At 37.3% G+C, this 14,567-nt stretch overlaps 2 protein-coding genes across 3 annotated transcripts; both read left to right on the top strand.

The window, feature by feature from the left end:
- The first annotated feature begins 1,560 nt into the window (after window positions 1-1,560).
- Window positions 1,561-9,854, top strand: BGAL9 (beta galactosidase 9). 2 transcript variants are annotated; one of them, XM_089616662.1, is made up of 19 exons: window positions 1,561-1,820; window positions 2,309-2,404; window positions 2,523-2,635; window positions 3,113-3,179; window positions 3,551-3,643; window positions 3,990-4,133; window positions 4,221-4,309; window positions 4,523-4,628; window positions 4,837-4,924; window positions 5,085-5,206; window positions 5,449-5,652; window positions 5,953-6,194; window positions 7,002-7,117; window positions 7,233-7,330; window positions 7,509-7,619; window positions 7,891-8,001; window positions 8,123-8,331; window positions 8,716-9,073; window positions 9,327-9,854. In XM_089616662.1, the coding sequence occupies exons 1-19, from the start codon at window positions 1,617-1,619 to the stop codon at window positions 9,462-9,464; spliced, it is 2,709 nt and encodes a 902-aa protein (XP_089472788.1). In that variant the 5' UTR covers window positions 1,561-1,616; the 3' UTR covers window positions 9,465-9,854. The 2 variants fall into 2 exon arrangements, with proteins under 2 accessions (XP_089472788.1, XP_089472789.1); XM_089616663.1 differs by having other exon boundaries at window positions 1,706-1,820; window positions 2,178-2,404.
- Window positions 9,855-11,660: 1,806 nt separating this feature from the next.
- Window positions 11,661-14,195, top strand: LOC149394072 (uncharacterized). Its single transcript, XM_089618253.1, has 5 exons — window positions 11,661-11,694; window positions 11,743-12,067; window positions 12,467-12,756; window positions 12,903-13,537; window positions 13,734-14,195. Exons 1-5 carry the CDS (start codon window positions 11,661-11,663, stop codon window positions 14,193-14,195), a joined length of 1,746 nt encoding a protein of 581 aa, XP_089474379.1.
- Window positions 14,196-14,567: the final 372 nt, after the last annotated feature.

Consider the following 14,567-nt stretch of genomic DNA (forward strand, 5'->3'; position numbering starts at 1 on the left):
TCCTCGACCGAGTCGAGCTGGAGTGGCTGGCGACGCACGCGAGGGAAGCCGCGACCGACGATGGCGGAGATCGAGTCGCGTCGGACGGTCGGAGAGCGTGCGCGAAGGAGATCGCGACCGGCGATGGCTGGGAAGCGCAGATCCGAGCGTCCACGAGCGTTGTTGAGCGACCACGAGCCGATCCAAGATCCAAGCCGCGAGCGAGCGAGGATGAGGCGCGCGACAACCTAGGGCGTGGGTTCTAGGTCGGGATTTCGCGGCGACCTAGGGCACGGCGGCAGAGCAGCGTGGCGACTTGGAGGCCCGCCGGCCGGAGGAGATCCAAGGCGTGGAGTCTTGAAGAAGTCTCTAGCCCGAGTCCATTCCGAGGCCGAGCGCACCAGATCGGCACACCAGATCGAGCGCACCAAATCGGCGGGCGCGACCACGAGCGAGCTCACCAGATCGAGCGCACCAGATCGGTGGTTTCTACGACGACTATGGCGTGGACGGAGAGATCTTCGACGGGATGTGGGACGACGAGGCGGGGCTCGATGGCCTCAAGCTCAGGTTCTACGAAGGAGTCGTTCGGGACGCCGACGGTTGTATTGTAAATAAGCTGTGAAATCAATTAACATCAGACAATAAGCTGTCAATTCAATTAACAGATAATATTACAAAAATTTATTTACAGTTTATTTGTATTGTAAATAACCTGTCAAATCAATTAACATCAGATAACGTGTAAATAAGCTCGCAAATTTTCTCAAATCAAGTCCAAATATTTCGGGAATACAATAACTGCTATTCAATTCAGTTTATACCAAATTTTAAAAAAACCCAGCGTCATAATTAATGCGATTTTAATGAGTCATTTACATGATTACTTTCCTATATAACTACTTTCCTATTCAGTTTTTTTTTTTTAATTTTAAAAAAACTGCCGCATATAATGAGTAAGGACAAATAAGTAACAAAAAAACAGTTAATATCCTGCCACGTAGGCGCAATTGCTATTTACAAAAAATTAACCAAATGTTGGCTAAAACGCAATTGCCACCGTTTGTAAGGCTTATCTGGCCAATTTTTTGTTATTTGAATGTGTTATGTAATTTAGAAACATAAATATTAATTTCTCACATTTTATTTAAATTTATTTAAACAATATATCCAATAAAAAGTATAAAAATCTCCGATAAATCTTATCAAAATGACACAAATATCTCTACGGAAAAGCTAGGTAATATGGCCAATTTAGACATCTAATATTAAATTCTTAGAATGATTATCTATATATTGAGAAAATAATTCACCTAATTCTCGGCAAAAAAAAAAAAAAAATTTAAAATTTACAACGTCAACGATGTTGTTTGACCTTGTACGATGGCAAGAATGCAATTTTAACATTTTATGTAACTTAGTTTTAGTTTCCTATAATTTTTTTTTATAAAAAAGGTAAATTTTTCTGAAAATAAAAAATATAGAACTCAGATTTTTTATTTTATTTTAGAACTTCTCAATATTTTCCCTTTACCTCCGAAAAAAAAAAAAAATTATCCGATAACGATGTCACGTAATTTCGATAAAAATAATCAAACACCTAACTAATTGTAATCCCTAATCTTACACGCCACTCTATGGAAGCCAAGCAGAACCGACCTCGGGTTTTACTCCCATGGCCGGTGGCGATTCTCTGCCTCTCCCTTTCTCTCGGCTCCGCCGCGGACTCGCCGTTCTTCGAGCCCTTCAACGTAAGCTACGACCACAGAGCAATCATACTCGCCGGCCGCCGCAGGATGCTCATCTCCGCCGGAATTCATTACCCTCGCGCAACTCCAGAGGTTCGTTTGGCTTCCGTGAATATCGGCCTGGATATGAATTAGTACCGGAGATTACGATGTGCTTTGTTACGTATTGCTTTCGTGATGAACTGAAAGAGATATTTAATTTTTCTCTTGGATAATGCTTTTTTTTTTTTGTGTGTGAATTTTATTCGAAGATTTCGCTGTGTTTTAGTTGCTTGACCTACAAGTAAAATGTAATAGTTTAAGTCGCTGTTGATTCGTTAACTTGTTTATCAGAGTCGATGAATTTCATGAGAGTGTTAAGAGTACAATTAAACTGAAAGTAGTGCCTTTAAGTTCGATCTACCTGAGAAAAGCCCATATAGTTTTACTTTATTCAATTTTCTGATTTAGGCATCCATTTCTTTCAATAGAAGAGTTATTGAAAGAAGAAGAAAAGGAAGTTAATGAATCCGAAGAAAATTTATTTTTCTTCTTCTCTTTTTGGGGATGTTTCTGAAACAAGAAGACTGTCTTTGCATCAGATGTGGCCTGATTTGATCGAAAAGAGCAAGGATGGCGGAGCAAATGTGATCCAGACTTATGTGTTCTGGAACGGGCACGAGCCTGTGAGAGGACAGGTGATACTAACTCATTTAGCTGAGTCTTTTGAGATCAAGCTTCTACATTGTTTTTTAATGTGAACTACTATTATTGTGCCCAATGTCATTAACTTAATAATTAACTGGGTTTAATTAGTATAACTTCGAGGGAAGGTACGATCTAGTCAAGTTCGTCAAGGCTGTGGGATCCAGCGGCCTCTATCTCCATCTTCGCATTGGTCCGTATGTGTGTGCTGAGTGGAATTTCGGGTATGTTTATATTTTTTTTTACCGAGGAATAAGCTTTCTCAAAACAGATTGAATCTTTGTACTAGCGTTTTCTTTAGCTTATCGTGATCGTCCTTGCCACCAAACATGTGTTTCCTGGAACTGAATCTTTTTAGTTTCAATGTTTTTCATCTCATGGTTATAATAATGCATGTTGAAATATTAAAGGGTTTTTAAGATGTAAAAATGCTTCTCTTGCTTTTGATTTATTATCAGAAGAAGGGCTAAGGTCTGGATGGAAAAAGATGTAAGTTGTGACATATGCTTTATGGTATATTAACGTTCTAAATTTTTGTTTCATGCTCTCTGAAGAATATCATTGATTGTTCCTTTGGTCTTTTTTTTTGGTAGCTTGAATTTTTTTTTTTTTTTTTTGGTAAATGTTAATAATAAAAAAATTCTTTTGCTTATAGCTGATTTTTTTTATTTTTTTATTTTTTTTTATTTTTTTTTCCCCAGAGGTTTCCCTGTGTGGTTGCGTGACATCCCTGGTATAGAGCTTAGAACAGACAATGATCCTTTCAAGGTATATTTTGTTTCTATGCATATTTCCAAGATTCTCTATAAGTTGAAACCGGCGTTCGAGTATATGAGGCAGCGTGATTTGGATATATCTGATAAAATGTAATCTTCATTCTGATACCAATTGTTTGGTTTTTTTTAATTAACTTTTTTCTTTCTGTTTTTTTATGAATCTTGCATTTCTACTTGGGTAAGCAATCTAGCGTTAATTCTATTCCATGGATATTAAAATCATTTCCCCTCCATTTCTGCAAGTACTACATGTTTGCGATTCACTCATTTTTTTTTTGTTTCAAGTTTTAACCACGTTTAAACGTAAAGTGGGTGTTTTCACTAATATATGTGTGTTGCTTTTTTTTTTTTTTTCTCTTGTAGAGTGAGATGCAGCGATTTGTTAAAAAAATTGTAGATTTGATGCGCGAGGCCATGCTGTTCTCATGGCAAGGCGGCCCTGTCATTATGTTGCAGGTTGTGAGCAGTTTAATTTGATCATTGTATATCAATTATTATTATTCTTTCATCAACATGAAACTAGATGTCGTTAGGGTTGTGAGGAATGTTGTGAATAGGAATCGATACAATTCTATTTTTTTTAATTTGATTTAAAGCGATGATTTAAGTAGGAACAGAATTCTAGGTTGTGTTTAATCAAGAATAAGGTGGTTGATAAAGCATTTTATTTTCTTTCTCAGCTTACTTGGTTATGTAGGATGCACATTCAATAGTTGCATTATACCAATGATAACTGCATATATATATATATATATATCAATTCATATATGCATTAATTTTTTTTTTATTGTATTCTATTCAGATTGAAAACGAATATGGAAATATCGAGGGTTCTTTTGGGCAGAAAGGAAAGGATTATGTGAAATGGGCTGCGAAGATGGCTTTAGATCTTGATACTGGCGTCCCATGGGTGATGTGCAAGCAGACTGATGCTCCTGATGGAATCGTAAGAGTTTACTCGATGAATCTAAACTGTATAAAAACGCTAGCAAATCTTAAATTTCGTTTCGTTATTTAACACTTCATATTTCAGATAGATGCATGCAATGGATACTATTGTGATGGTTACAAACCAAATTCCGAAAACAAACCAACAATATGGACTGAGAATTGGGATGGATGGTAATGTGTCAACTGTTTGAACCTACCTTTTTAGCTTATATTTTTAGCAGGATTTTTATTTATTATTTATTTCAAAGCAATGGATGTTTCATTGCAACTGTTTTGTAAATCAATTGTATTGTCACTTCTTCACATTCCAACATGTACAACAGACACTAGTGCTGTTGCTTTTGAAGTGACAAGGAAAAAAAAAATCATTTTATGTTTATGAAGGTTTACATCATGGGGTGGAAGATTACCTCACAGACCTGCTGAAGATCTTGCATTTGCAGTTGCCCGTTTTTATCAACGCGGAGGGAGTTTCCAGAACTATTATATGGTCTGACTGCAAGAAAATCAATTGTCATGGTTCCAATATTTTAGCAAATATAGTTAGAATAAAGAAAATGATAACATATGGCAGTAATTTCAATGCAAGTGAGTCTAATATATTGTCAAAATTGCTAACCGCATAATTAAATATTATCTTTCTCACCAAGGATCCAATACTTGTATAACTATTTGACAAATCTTCTTTGTTTTTCTAGTACTTTGGGGGAACAAACTTTGGCCGGACTTCTGGTGGTCCATTCCTCATTACTAGCTATGACTATGATGCACCGATTGATGAATATGGTGAGTAGTATGTCTAATCAAGAGAAGCTACACTAGTCATTTCATGTTCTCTATCCGGATAACGTTCTTTGAAAGCATACATGGTGGTTAATTCGGTGTAAAAAAAAAAACTGAAAGCTTAGTAGTATTACAAAGTTATTAAGCTTGTCTCTCGCAATAGGTTTACTGAGTGAGCCAAAGTGGGGGCATCTGAAGGATCTGCATACTGCTATAAAGCTTTGCGAGCCTGCTCTGGTTGCTGCCGATTCACCTCAGTATATCAAATTGGGACCAAAACAGGAGGTTCGTGCATCCCTTATTTTATACGGGTTTTTTTTATCGTGAGTTTTTGTTTATGCGGTCAACTTGATACGTATGTTGAATTGATCTAGCACAAATAATATAGAGAAAACTGTTTAGATACTTTGAGTTGCAAGATACAAGTGAATCGGGCTTAAATTTCTGACCAAAAGGCTAGAAAAAGTGTTCATGTAAGAAAAGAGAAAGAAAAAGATAACTTATTAATCCTGACTGTTTATTTGCAGGCTCATCTGTACCTCAAAAATGCAAACACTGGAGCCGTAAACATCAGCATACACGAAAGTAATAACATATGCTCTGCGTTTCTTGCAAATATCGATGAACATAGCTCTGCTACTGTAACACTCTTTGGTCAAAAATACACTTTACCACCTTGGTCAGTTAGTATTCTTCCAGATTGTGAGACCGTAGTCTTCAACTCTGCTAAGGTATGTTTTTCTTTTTGGTCTTCGCTTTTGATTCTTCTTTGTAACATAATATGTGAAGCACCTAGCTGTGTTTCTGAACATTAATGCTTAGAGAACGTTCATTATACATAGTGCAAAGCTCTTATATCAATTCTCATTTTCTATAATATTTTTTAGGCTATACTGCGAGATCATCTGTCTTGATATCGCTAAAAGTCTTCAGTGTCATTCATTTCTTGGACGATGCATTGTTTTTGTATCTGTATTTTTCTTCTGATTCTTTGATTAAGTATATTATATTATCTATTTTTTCTAATGCAGGTTGGAGCACAAACTTCCATAAAATCGGTAGAGCTGGATTCGCCTCTCTCTTCAGATTCTTCAGATATCTATCTCAAAACACAAACTGCAAGAAATAAAATTGGTTTCCGTGATGCAAAGTCCTGGATGACTGTTAAAGAGCCGATTGGTCTTTGGGATCCAAATAATTTTACTGTACAGGGTATATTAGAGCATTTAAATGTGACAAAGGATGACTCTGATTATCTTTGGCACATAACAAGGTAAACTACTGCCGTTGCGATATAATATAATTACGGCATTAAAATCACTTTTATGTCTCACGCTTGTCAAAATGATACCCAACATGCTATTAATTTTAGCCGACCTAACCTCTTAGGTCTTGGCTCATTTGCCTGTTTCATTTTCTTGTTTGGTAAGAAATTTGAAAGGGATTACTTAGGAAATCCAGAGATGATCAAACTCCTTGTGCTATTCAATAGCTGGGTACAGTTTAGCTATTTTTGTTTTCATTTAGCAGTCAAAAAGAAGCCAAATTCAGTCGGAACTTCCGACTTTCAGTTCTTGAGTGCATGTATGCTGCCTAAACCATTCCAAAACCAAGTACTTCACATTTTCATTTCCAAGTCTCGAATGAATAAATTGCTTATCGCTTTCTGTGAATTTTCCAGCAATATTTTAGTCCATTTCGCAGCTTTCGGGTACAGAACATACCGTTTATTCCTAATGAGTCTATGGTTCATCAACAAACTTCTCATCGTTCTGAGAATTTACCGGTTATGTGATATAACTCAAATTAAAGATATATTTTGCTTATGAAGATTTGATTTCAGTTTCTGGGCTCTTGACATATTTAGTTGAGTAAAATAAAAATGGTAACTGAATCTTTTCCTTGGTTGGAGAATTCGTCACCGAATGTAAATCAGCACTAAAAAAATTGGGATCTTAAAACTTCTCTATATTTTTTCGTTCTTGTATCTAATCATTTAAACTCTTTGATCAGAGATATCCGCTTCTCCTCTAGAAATCTAGTAAGTCCTAATATGATTCAATGCTCTTTTGGAATGTAGAATATACGTTACAGATGATGATATCTCATTTTGGAAGGAGAGAAGGACTAGTCCAGCAGTCAAAATCGATAGCATGCGTGATGTTTTGCGTGTATTTGTTAACGGACAGCTTACAGGTAACTAACAAAAGGTTTATATTGTATTATATTAGACACAGAATCATATAAAGAGGTTCTGTTAAAATCCGTAGTTTTTTTCTATGGTCACTGATATTGTTGCGACTTTCTGAAGGCAGCGTAATTGGTCAATGGGTCAAGGTCCTTCAACCTGTTCAGTTTGTCCAAGGGTACAATGATATAGTGCTTTTGTCTCAAACAGTTGGCTTGCAGGTAGACTGGTCGGCGTTCAAATTTCTTGCAGAAACATTCTCATATATATTTCAGTGTAGAAACATTCTCATATATATTCAGTGTAGAAAAATTCTCATATATATTCAGTGTAGAAAAATTCTCATATATATTCAGTGTAGAAAAATTCTCATATATATATGGCGATGATACAATACAGAATTATGGTGCTTTTATGGAGAGAGACGGAGCAGGGTTTAGAGGAAAAGTTCAACTGACTGGATTTAGAAATGGGGATATTGACCTTTCAAAGGTTTCATGGACTTACCAGGTACATAATCCATTATATTTTCCCTCTGATTTTGCATGTTTTTTTTTACCGTGCATAAAAAATATGGCCATTGTAATCTCATTTGCGATTCTCCTCATTGCTCTTTCCCCAGTGATTAAATTTTTTACGTGTACTAGAAATTCAAGAATCCTCGTTTTTTTATGCCATGTTTTTTAGCAGTATTTAATCATTCCTGTATTTTATAGACAAATTTGAGTTTTATATGAGGTGCGTTTTGTGAAGATAGTTCTGAATTTCCTATCTTACCCAGGTAGGGCTCAAGGGAGAATTTTTGAAAATTTACACGGCAGAAGAAAATGATAAGGCGGGCTGGACTGAATTAACCCCAGGCTCCGATCCTCAGATATTTACATGGTACAAGGTATATATAACAGAAATTTAAGAGTTGATTTCGGATTTCTTCTTCTCTCTTATGGAATTTATTTTACAATTGACACTATCCAGTCCCGGCTCTCATTTTTTTTACTTCCTAATTCATGCAGACATATTTTGATTCCCCGACTGGCAAAGATCCAGTTGCTTTAGATCTGGGGAGCATGGGAAAGGGTCAGGCTTGGGTCAATGGCCACCATATCGGTAGATATTGGAATCTGGTTGCCCCTAAAGATGGATGCTCAAGCGTCTGTGACTATCGCGGGGCTTACAACTCGGATAAATGTCAATCCAATTGCGGAAAACCCACTCAAATCTGGTAATTTATTTAACAAATAAGTAGCAAACTAGCCATATTTACACTTTTAGATTGCTATTTAGCCAACCTTTTGTAAATATTTGGTAAATAATCAATCTTTATTATGGTTACAACTATTTACACTATTATTTACGACTATTTACAACTGTTATTTACAACTGATTACACAAAGATTGACTATTTACCGAATATTTACTAAAGGTTGACTATATAGCAAACCATACATGTAAATGTGGCTATATATCTACTGGACCCTTTATTTAATTTATAAGACTATACAGGAAAATATGAATAAGTTCTGAAAATCAAAAATTCGATCTAAGATCTTGTCAGGAAAAAAAAATTAAAATTGAAGCTCATGTCAAGTTACCTGTTGATCCTCAGGTATCACGTGCCGCGATCTTGGCTGAAAGATTCAGATAATTTACTCGTTCTCTCTGAGGAAATCGGAGGGAACCCACTCGAGATTTCTGTCAACTTACGGGCGTCTCGGACGATATGTAGTCAAGTCTCGGAGACTCATTACCCGCCTCTCGAAAAGTGGTCCAACGTGAATTCTTTTGATGGGAAAAGATCCTCCTTCTCCGACGACGATCTGACGCCCGAAGTTCGGTTGCACTGTCAAGAAGGTTATACAATCGCCTCCATAGAATTTGCGAGCTATGGAACTCCTCAAGGTAGCTGCCAGAAGTTTTCTCAAGGCCGTTGTCACGCCTCAAACTCGTCGGCCCTTGTTTCAGAGGTACTATGGATTTGATTATAATTAACGCCTTCTGTTTTTTATTCCTTGTTCCGTAAGTTATTTTGCCGGTGAAAGTTAAATTCGTGAGCATTTTGCATGGACTCGCGAATAAGTGGGTGGTCATCGATAGGACACTAGTTGAATAAAAACACTAATAATTTTACTACCAGAATGGCCTTTTTTCGAGAGAGAGAGACTCTCTCTCTCTCTGGGTAATATTGCGAGTCTGACGAATATTTTCGCGGATATGCAGGCTTGTGTTGGAAGAAACAGCTGTTCTGTTGCGGTTTCAAATGCTGTGTTCGGAGATCCCTGTCGGAGGATTGTCAAGACTTTGGCTGTCGAGGCAACGTGTAGGGCATCATCGAATGCCGGTTCTGCTCGGCTCTGAGCCGAATCCAAATGAATATAATCAAACAAGTGGAATCGGCGCCGAGGTTGGTTCTCACATTATATTGAATCTTGTATAGATGGTGGCAAATAATGCTAGCTGAGATGGTTTGGACTTAAATTGTTTGTCAACATGAAACAAAAATCGGCTCTACAAGTGTATAATCTCAAGGTTTGTAATATTTTAATTTAAATTCTACCCAATAAAATGTATAGTTTACTGTGCTTGTAACTTCTGCCAGCTAATATTTTCCTCTGCATTTGGCGTTATTATTGGTAAAGTCATGTTTGAGTGTTTCCTCGATTAGGTCAAACAATGCAAAATATGAATTGATCGAAGACGTGTGCCGAGAAAAGTGCCTATAGATATAACAACTTCAGTTGCTTTTTCCCTGCTTTTTATTTTTTATTTTTTTAACTTATTATCTATTCCCTTTCCATAAATTAGAAATTCTACAGTCTGTATGACCGAAAACTTTGACTTTGTTAAAAGCTTAGGCGGGTCTCCAAAAAAACTTCAAAACGAGTTTTGGTTCTCCATAATAAAACATTTGGACTAAAAAAAAAATCTAAATAGTGTTGGCACTAAATTTATGTTTGGTGTAAAAATGATGTCAAATATTTCATCTTTAATTTTAATAATTTTATCCAGATTATAACGTAATACATTTTAATTGCATATTTTAAACTTTCATTTTTGCTTTAAATAAAGGGTGATGTAGTTAAATAGCTCATTTATAATTATGAATTTGAAAATAGCCAAAATGTGCAGTATTTTGGTTTTAAAATTTTTTTTTTACTCCAAGATTATGTTTTTTTAAAGTGATAAATTGTTTATAGTAATCGTAAAAAATTTTAATCTTGGCTATAAAAAAAAAATTTGAAAACGTAAATTTGGTTACTTTGATGAAAAGTTGAAATCTTGGTTATTTTACTAATCAATAAGTTTCAAATGGCTATTTTGTAGGGAGTTTTCCAAAACTAGGAGTAAAAAATGTCCAAATGACTTTTTTGGACTTTTTTTTTTAAAGGTCAGCAATAGGACATCTTCATTTATTTCTATTTATGTAATTACCATTATACCCTTATTTATTTTCTATTTATTTTTTTTTGTAAAGAATCCTAAAAACTAAACCCTACTCTCATCTCTCCTTCTTTCTTTTCTTTCATTTATTATCGGTTTCATCTCATCCATTGCACTTGTTTCATCTCCTCCATTGTCTCCGTCGCATCTCCTGCATTGGCGTCGTGTCTCATTGTCGTCCGGGTGTCTGGATCTCAGTCGGCGTCCCCCCTCTCTCTTTAACTTGACGGCCATCCCTCCTCTCTCTCTTAGTTCGCGCCGTCCCTCGTCTTCCAAGGCCACCCACCTTCGCCGCCGTCTTTCTCTGCCCGTTCCGGCGCAGCAAGCTCCCACATTGACACTCTTTTCGCTCTTTATTCCGGTAAGCTCCCTCATACATAGTCATTTCGTTACAGTGTTTGTGACCAACGTTGTCACGAAAGCTTCAGCATGACTCCATATTTCGTGACAATATAGTCACAAAATGAAATTATTTCGTGACTGTCACGAAACTAAATTATTTCTGACACCCATAGTCACGAAAGCTTCTGCATGACTCCATATTTCGTGACAATATAGTCACAAAACGAAATTATTTCGTGACACAATTGTCACAAAACTAAATTATTTCGTGACACCAATAGTCACGAAAGCTTCAGCATGACTCCATATTTCGTGACAATCAGGGCCCGCCCAAACTCACCGGGGACTCTAGGCGATTCGATATTTTAGGGCCCTATAATACTAATAAAAATTTAAATTTTCAGGGTAAAAAATGTAAATTTTTATAAAATGGGTCAAAAGTGTAAATTTTTAGGGTAAAAAATGTAAATTTTCTTAAAAATAGGCAAAAAGTGTAAAATAAATTTTTTTTTGGGCCCAACTCAATTGGGGGCCCAAGGCACAAGCCTTGCCCGCCTTAGGTCAGGGCCGGCCCTGGTGACAATATAGTCACAAAACGAAATTATTTCGTGACACCATAGTCACGAAACCAAAGTCTGCGATGACAACATAGTCACAAAACATGAACGACATTATATAATATGGATTCAAGAGCTTAGTATATATCTGGGCATATAATAAATTTTTATGAGAAAATAATTTAATGTGACTTTATCTCCACTATTTGCAGTAATGAAAGACATTCATACCTTCATCAAGCATAGCGGTAGATGAGTGAAACATGAACGATACGACGCTGACCCTGGGTGTGCAGTGGGAATCATAATACCTCCAAAAGCAACGTACGAGGAGTTTATGCAGTTGTTGTATGTCACGCTTAATCGCTCACCTAAAAATCAAGTCCTCCGTGTTTCTTATGAGACAGAAGGGTCGGTACCCCCAGTAAGTATTGACTCCGACCTAAGTTTAAAATGTTACTTGCATCTTCGGAAGGAGAAACCGGACAGATCCAAACTTAGTTTGGTAGTAGATATTGAGCGATTGAAGCAAGAGCCGTTGGTTTTGGACTCAGGCGTTGGTTCAACTCCGAACACCGGTCAACCAGCACAACTGAACATGGAAGACCCCTCCGCGCTCAGGCACTCCAAAACGGTTTAGTACGCCTTGCTCTAGAACGAGGAGAACGAGTCAATGCGATACGCCTTCCACGGATAACCAAAATATGCATCCTGACCTTGATGTGTCGGATATTCATTCTCCGCTGAGACTAGTCAAAGGAGGATTGTATGCCAACAAAGCAACTCTGAAGAAACATTTATGCATGTTAGCAATCACCAAACATTTTACGTTCAAGACGAAGACTTCTAACAAACGGTATATACATGTTGTTTGTCGAGATGACTCATGCGCATGGTCTGTTCGTGGAGTAAAAAAGACTACATCCGAGATCTTTGAAGTGATGAGGTAAGTTATTACTTATTTCTACATTGATATTATCGTGATCACCCGAAATTAACATTGCTCATACATTCTTGCAGGTATGATTCTGAGCACACGTGTGCTACACAATTCAGACAAGGAGAACATCCTCAGGCTACGTCCACATTTGTAGGCGAGACTATGAAACACAGGTACATCGATCCATCATGTTCACCATGCAAACCCAAAGAAATCATGTCCTACATGCAACAAGATTTTGGAGTGGACATGTCCTACAAAAAAGCATGGAGGTCAAGACAGGTGGCACTATCATCATTGTTTGGCACCGATGATGCATCGTATAGATCTCTGCCTAAATTTATGTACATGTGGTCGACTAACAATCCAGGTTCGTCATTCGACCTTGTCACAACTCCTCGATCCCACTGTTTCAAATACTTCTTCATGTCGCTTAGTGCTTGGAAAAGGGGGTGGAAGTATCTGCGGTCCGTAGTTATCATCGAAAGCACTTTTTTGAAGAGTTACTATATTCAGCATATGGTATGGATGCGAATGAACAAGTTTACCCCCTCGCATTCGGCGCTGGTGATTCAGAATCTACTGAATCGTGGGTTTACTTCTTGACAAGGTTAAATGAAGCAATCGGGGAGAGGTCACATCAGGTCATAGTGTCTGACAGGAACGCGAGAATCATTAACAGTGTGAAAAAGGTTTTCACTAACTCAGACCATGGTTATTGCATGTTTCATCTGTTGAAGAACGTGAAGAACCAAATCAAAGGTCTATCAGAAGAGGTGAATCGGACGTTCTATGCTGCAGCAAAGGCATACAAGTATGCAGAGTTTGAAAAGTATATGCTTATGATAGATGAGGAAGATCCAAGAGTCCGAGCGTATCTTCAGAATGACGTAGGCCACGAAAAATGGACTCGTAGTTTCTACACGGAGAAGAGGTACTCAATAATGACATCAAACAATGCCGAGTCGCTGAATGCAATGAATGTCAAACTGAGAAAGTTCCCTATTGCCAAGCTATTTGATTTTCTCCGGGAGAGAATGAGTAAATGGTTTTACGAACGTAGAGAAAAAGCGTTGGGAACGTTGACGATCCTTTGCGTTGACGCGAATAAAAAACTTGAAGAATACCACGCTAAATCTACTGGAATGGGGGTACGTGTTAGGCATTCAATTTTAATTTTTTTTACAATATGTTGTTTAATATGTCCAGTTTTTCGTGACAACGTTATATGTACTGAACAGGATTTCGTGACTACCTTTTTTGGTCACGAAAACTTGTTATCGAAGTATTTCCCAGAAATTATTATTATTATAAGCCGTAAACAAAATGGTATTGGGTGTGGAACAGGTGCATCCATCATCGGTGTACGAGTTTGAAGTCGTTGATAGAGAGAGGCAAATGTGGGCTGTAAATTTGAGAGAGAAGACATGTAGTTGCCGTGTCTTTCAAACAGACAACTTTATCTGTCCCCACGACATTGTGGCTTGCGGTTTTCAAAACTTCGCAGTTGAGAAGTACATATCAAATTACTACACCACCGAATATTGGAGAAGTTGTTATGCAGGTGTAATTCATCCAATTGGCAGCGAGGAGTCGTGGAATTTTCCAGAGGAAGTCACGCAAAAAATAGTAAATCCACCTCATGTTGCGGCTCGTGCCGCCGGAAGACCGAAAAATAAAAGAATACCCTCTCAATGGGAAGGGGATGAGGATAGAAGGAATAAATGCAGTCGGTGTGGTGGAGTAGGACATAATCGAGCCACATGTCGCAACGCGATCTCGACCCACCATAGCCGACCCCGAACATGAGTTCGATGTTCTTTTTTTTTAGAATTTTTATTTGATGTACCAATTTGGAGTTGTACTTTACTTTATTTCTTATTTAGTTTGTTATGTTTGTTATGAATTTTTATATTTCTCATTCGTGACGTTTTAGTCCCATTAAACAATCCGTGTAGAAGTCACGAAATCCCATATTTACGTGACGTAAAAGTCACGAAATCTATTTTTTTAGTGACAGAGAAGTCACGAAATCCCAATTTTTTGTGACATAGAAGTCACGACATCCAATTTTTCCGTGACAGAGAAGTCATGAAATCCTCATTTTTCTTGACATAGAAGTCACGACATCCAATTTTTCCGTGACAGCGATGTCACGAATTCCCGAAAGTTTGTGACATA

Source organism: Urtica dioica, chromosome 6 (genome assembly GCF_054948205.1).
Source record: "Urtica dioica subsp. dioica isolate 48M chromosome 6, U.dioica_male_clone48M_v1_H2, whole genome shotgun sequence".
In the NCBI taxonomy this organism is placed as follows: domain Eukaryota; kingdom Viridiplantae; phylum Streptophyta; class Magnoliopsida; order Rosales; family Urticaceae; genus Urtica; species Urtica dioica.